At 36.5% G+C, this 6000-nt stretch overlaps 1 protein-coding gene across 1 annotated transcript in view; it reads right to left on the bottom strand.

Moving 5' to 3' along the window:
* The window catches only part of LOC140236058 (cytoskeleton-associated protein 5-like), a 65051-nt gene extending 59253 nt beyond the window's left edge, over positions 1–5798 (bottom strand). Inside the window, exon 1 of the mRNA XM_072316032.1 lies at positions 5661–5798. Within this exon, the coding sequence (XP_072172133.1) occupies positions 5661–5717 (57 nt within the window). The 5' untranslated portion in view covers positions 5718–5798. The remainder of the gene's footprint in view (positions 1–5660) is intronic.
* Between the last annotated feature and the right edge of the window lie 202 nt (positions 5799–6000).

Here is a 6000-nt window from a genome sequence, read left to right on the forward strand (position 1 = left end):
AGTATGCATTCCCCCGACTCGTTACCGACAAATGTTATGGGTAATATTATTCCACCTGCCTTTAGAAAGAGGCAAGTCAAGTGCTCTTTTATTATGCGAAAAAAGTGAAAATATGTTGAATTGTCTTTACAGATTTTCTTTATACTGTTGTACGCATATATGACTCACAAGCTGTAGTAGTCTCCTCATCCAGCGGTTCCAACACAAAAATTTTAAAAATTCATAACTTTTGCATTGATTGTCCAATTTTCCTCAAACTTTCATTGATGTGTTCTACTAATATTGCTGCATTCTCTCAATCCTTATGTTTATGAAGGTGAACTTGTCCTTTAACTCAGAATTTATTTCATGCTTTATATACATTTCCAGGGCTAATCATGTTACTCGATTATTGACCTCGAACGCATAAAATGTCCATTTCTTAATATTCCATTGTTTCTTTCTTTTTTTTCAGATTTTTCTGGATATCTCCAACAATCAATAACCTAGGAGTATCACATGATCCGCTGGAATTGTTTTGATATACATTTTATTTGACACATATATTCTAATCTTTGAAATTGCCATAATTCACATCATTTTAAGACTTTCAAATGGCTATCAGAGTCAGGTCATAGTTTAAAGAAAAGAAAAAGAAAAAGAAAAAATATCTGCAAATATTCTGCATTCCCATTTATAATAAACGGTCTTTTTACTGAATGCATTTTTAACCCTAACAGGCAGTATGGAAAAACATCCAACTACTCAGACACATAATGTCAGGTGATTCAATTTTCTCATTACATCCAAAGAAATATTAAATAATGTTATCAGCTGCCAGCATCGTCACTTTTTCCTGCGTCAAGTTATCTACTTCAGCAAGCTCATTTTTATTTAATTGACACAAAACCTGCCAAATTACAAATTTGGTTGAACACCTAATATAGTGATCCTAATACACAATACACTCCACCCACATGCGCACAGACACACACAGTACACACACGAACACACACACAAGTGTACACAATGTATGACACAGCAGGCAATACACAGGCTACTGAAATAAACATCAAAATCAGTGTCAGCTCTTGGCAGCTCTGCATCACATCAACACCATGATGACTGACATTTGTACACCACGCCTACACCAGCACATACACCGGAAATACACTGAGCTTACCTCATCTTGGCACAGATCTTCAGTGGAAATCTGCTTCACACTATCAAGATAACTATCATAGATCGAGTCCAAACTACCCCCGAGCAACACCGGCATGTCATTAAAGTAGCGGCGGGGACCACTGCTGCTACCTCTCCGGCTGATATATCTTCGCTCCATGCTACATCAAAATGGCCTACAAATGTAGTTTAAAATGCTTGTCCCACACACAGAAGAATTAGAAAAGTTACACGCCTCTGTCACACACTATCATGCTCAAACATACGCAGACAACTTCTACCCCTTTGGATGGCATAAAACTAGGCAGTACCTAGATGACACCCAACATGCATTGTGCTAGGATTTTATGCCATTTGCATGACAATAGATTTGGCATTAAACAAAATTATTGGACACAGCTGTCAACTTTTGACACCTTTCTTTTTGCATTTACATTTCATCACCTCAGTTCTATTATGTATTATATATAAGAAAGAGTTCATAGATCTATATTTTTGTATCAAAAGTGCATGTTTGATGTACAAAAAGGGCATCACACTCCTGCCGCACCATAACCTTCAAATGATAAAAATTGTATACATGTAGTGATGCAAACAGTTCAAATAAAAGCTGACAAATGTGGTATATAAACCAGAACAGACACCTCTGCAGAGAAATCAAGAATGTTTGAATTGAGTATAATAGGTATCTTCCCTGATAACGTCGAGGTGCTGGTCAATACATGATACTTTTACTATCAGTACATGGCTTGACACTAATTTTTTTTTTTTTTTTTTTTTTTTGTCCTTTAAGGATTGGCTCATTCGGGCCATTAAAATCTTCACATCTGATATTTTGGTGGCCTGAAAAAGATATCAACACACAATTGTAGTGGCCCAAAATGAAAATAAAAGAAAAAATCCATTCTGAATCTTAGTTGCCCGATCAGGACACAAAAGATAAATTTGGTGGCCGAACACCAATTTTTTTTATTATTTTTTTTATTTATTTTTTTTTTTTGTGGCCTTGTGTCACCTGGCTATCAGTAATGTCAAGCCCTGAAGTACATGTAGTACATCAATCAATAGATTCTTCAGGCTAAGAAAGCCTGGAAGGCTGAAAGACAGTTTAAAGGGATCGTATAGTTTTGGTTGAGACCTAATTTCAGGTTTCTAACATTTTTTGGTGAGATAATCAGAAACCTCTTATGAAATATGAAAAAAACATGTAATTCCATGAGGAATTCAACGTTTATTTGATGAAAATTGTTTTTGAAGTGGCTGAGATATCCAAAACAGAGCATTTCTAATAAAGTGTGGGACCCACATTTTATTACGATCGCTTTATTTTACCTTGTTTTTTGGATGTTTTAGTCATTCCAAACCCAATTTTCACCAAATAAACTTTAATTCCTCATAAAATGGTATGCTCTGTACTATTTCATAAGTGTTTTCTTGGTGTCTCACAAAAAAAAAAATAAAAGCTCAATTCTCCTCTCCACCAATACTGTACCATCCCTTTAACCCACTGAGGACCACAACCCCTCCGTACCAGTGACATTAATACACAAAGAGAGGTTGCAGTTGGTTTTAATAGCAGAGTTAAATTCACAAATTGGGCATGATATTGTCTCAAGGTGGCGCTCTATACGATGATATAAAATGGGCAAGATAAATCATAAAATACCGCAATGTCTGTTATTGGTCATTTCATATGATAAAGCAAAACGATCAAAACTACAAGTATGTACATTGTATCATATGGCACGCAGTGATATCATGCATCAGAGAATATTTTTCAGAATTTGACTGGCTGCCTGCAGGGCTAAAGTGAAATGATGTGTGTATGTGTACATTTATGTACTATAACATTATTGCCGACCATGTACATGTACTATTCCAAAACAATTAATATTGAGCTTGTTTATTGTAATATGATACTTCACAGCCCTTGAGAGTTAAAATTTCCCCTCAAGATATCATTTTCTCTCAGCACTGCATGCTTTGGAGAAAGTGAAATCTCTTGAAGAAAATACAACTCCTGTGGCAATGTCGAGTGCTATCGTATCACACTTTATACAAGATCTGCATGCTAACCAATCCAGCTGGGGGTGTTTCATAAAGCTGTTCGTAAAGCTACGAAAGACTTACAAGCGACTGGTGATTAGTTCCTGTGCTGAATTATGGAAATTCTAATAAGTATAGCACATCAGAACTTGGGGGTGTTTCATCAACGTTAGTCAGCGCTGTCAAGTTGTCAGCGCTGACAATTTCAGCAAAATCCTTGGTTTTGATTGGATGAGATGCTCTGGTCAATGACTGTTACTATGGTGATTGTCAGCACTGACAACTTGTCAGCGCTGACTAATGTTGATGAAACACCCCCTGATCACTATACTAGTCGCTCGTAAGTTGTTCGTAACTTTACGAACAGCTTTATGAAACAGGGCCACAGAGCCCTTCTTCCATAGACACAATACATTTTTTTTTCCATAGACTCAAAACATTTTTTAAATCACTGCTCCCAACACACTTTACAATTCGTCCATCCATACTTGACCTGGTACAATGAGTAGCGGAGAAGTTAGGAAGCCCACTCAGGTGTAGCAATTTGTCTCAATCTATTAACAGGAAGACTATGGTCACACAATATGGATTAGGATAGGATTAAGAGGATTATCTACAAAAGTTGTAATCTCATTGGAAATTAGTTTCCAGACATGTATCAGAGATACATGGGAGTTTAACTTTACAGGAGGTTAACCACACTTTACTTCCCAGAGACAGCAAGTGTTAGAATAAACTATTTAGTGTTAAACTGTTTATGGACAGTGATATTGTTGTACTGTACACATCCATCTTTTGATTGTGACAGCATTTACATGTAATTTCTCAAAAGTTAATTCTCAAAAGCAGTGTGTGTCAGTTTTGTTTGAGAGATTTGTTGGTTTGTTGCTGTTGTGTTTTTTTTTTTTTCTTTATCTTCTTGTTTCCCCCCATTTAATTGTGGAAGAGCTGAACTTGCGCCTCACCCCTGGTTCAGTCGACTCATTGTTATGTCACATCAAACGCAACAGGTGGCAAGCCAACATTGGCAATGTGAAATGACACGTTCAAATCTTTAAAGGCACTGTCTAGCATTGTGGTGGCAACAACTGAAGAAAAGAAAAAAAGTGTCTACATAGATTTTGCTAACTGAGGTGCACGATGATGTTCAAATATGGAAAAAAAAAGTTCCACCACACATTTTGAGAAATTACATGTAAATGCTGTCACAATCAAAATATGGATGTGTACAGTACAACAATATCACTGTCCATAAACAGTTTACACTAAATGGTTTATTCTAACACTTGCTGTCTATGGGAAGTAAAGTGTGGTTAACCTCCTGTAAAGTTAAACTCCCATGTATCTCTGATACAGATGTCTGGAAACTAATTTCCATTGAGATTAGATAATCCTCCTAATCCTATCCTAATCCATATTGTGTGACCATAGTCTTCCCGTTAATAGATTGAGACACACTGCTACACCTGAGTGGGCTTCCTAACTTCTCTGCTACACATTGTACCAGGTCAAGTATGGATGGACGAATTGTAAAGTGTCCTTAAAGGTATTGTTACCATTGGGAGCAGTGATTTAAAAATTTTTTTGAGTTATCACATTTGGTGCATACATGTATGTGTGGGTCAGTTGTATCACAAAACATCCCACCATATGAAATTTTCGCAATAAAGCCTAAAATATAAGGAGATAACAGTGTTTTCTCAATAAACCATAACTGTAGATGGTTCAGTCTGGAAATATTTCTACTCTAACTATTGTTCACATTTTGTGCATTTAACAATATTTAACATCGATTACACGGATTCAATTTTTTGGTTGTTTCTATCCCTAACTCACATTTTAGAACTATTCTAAAGCATTAATGCTGGGTTTTTGTTTCATCTGCAAATGGTAAATTATGCCTTTAAAAGCATGCGTATGAGAAAGTTTTCAAATTCCACAACTTTCTCGTTTTACGTCTAACTGCAATGAATCTCAATGTAACAGCTCCAAATGCCATTGGACATTGCACAGAAACAGACATTGCCTATCAAACAGGGCAGTAGGAATTAAGGGGTTAACTATTAATGTCTGGATGTGACATGTATAATTTGTGTATAGTATACTGTGTACATCATATTTAGCAAGAGATCAGCACTTCCTGACAATTTTGCCTGTGGTTCATTCTCAATTATGGAGTGCAGTAATGAACATATAAATGTATGTCATATTCATGTATTCTAAAGGATCAGAGTTAATATTTTTGCAGGTGTTGCTAAATTCGCGAATTATCATCTGATTCACAAAAATCATGAAAATAAAACCCCCACAAAATATGTACATGTAAACAATATATTTTTGCATGTTGTTAAATTTGCGCAGAGCATCCGATTCACAAAACTCCCACAAAATATATATCCAGCGTAATACAGTATTATCCAGAAAGTAGTTGGAGACGGAAGAACTTCCCTCACCTTGTGTGTACACTGCTCATCAATGGGAAGTTTCAAGTACTCCTGGTCATCACCCATGATGCCTCATTGGTTGCTAGGCAACAGAGGAATCTCACGTAGCTGCAAGCGGGTGCTCTGCTGGGGGGAGGGGGGTGAAATTCGTGCAGAGGGGGTCCTCACGTACCATATAAAAGTCCCTGAATAATCTGAAGAAAAGAGAGGGCAAAAGAAAATAGCAGAGAAACGACCATGAGAACATTAGTCTTGTATTAAAGATACATGACCTCACAACAGCCATTATACAATATTCACATGACTTACAGTAGGATGTATTTCTGTCCCTTTTGTAGAAATATTCTTC

The sequence above is a fragment of the Diadema setosum genome, chromosome 12 (assembly GCF_964275005.1).
Source record: "Diadema setosum chromosome 12, eeDiaSeto1, whole genome shotgun sequence".
NCBI classification, from domain to species: domain Eukaryota; kingdom Metazoa; phylum Echinodermata; class Echinoidea; order Diadematoida; family Diadematidae; genus Diadema; species Diadema setosum.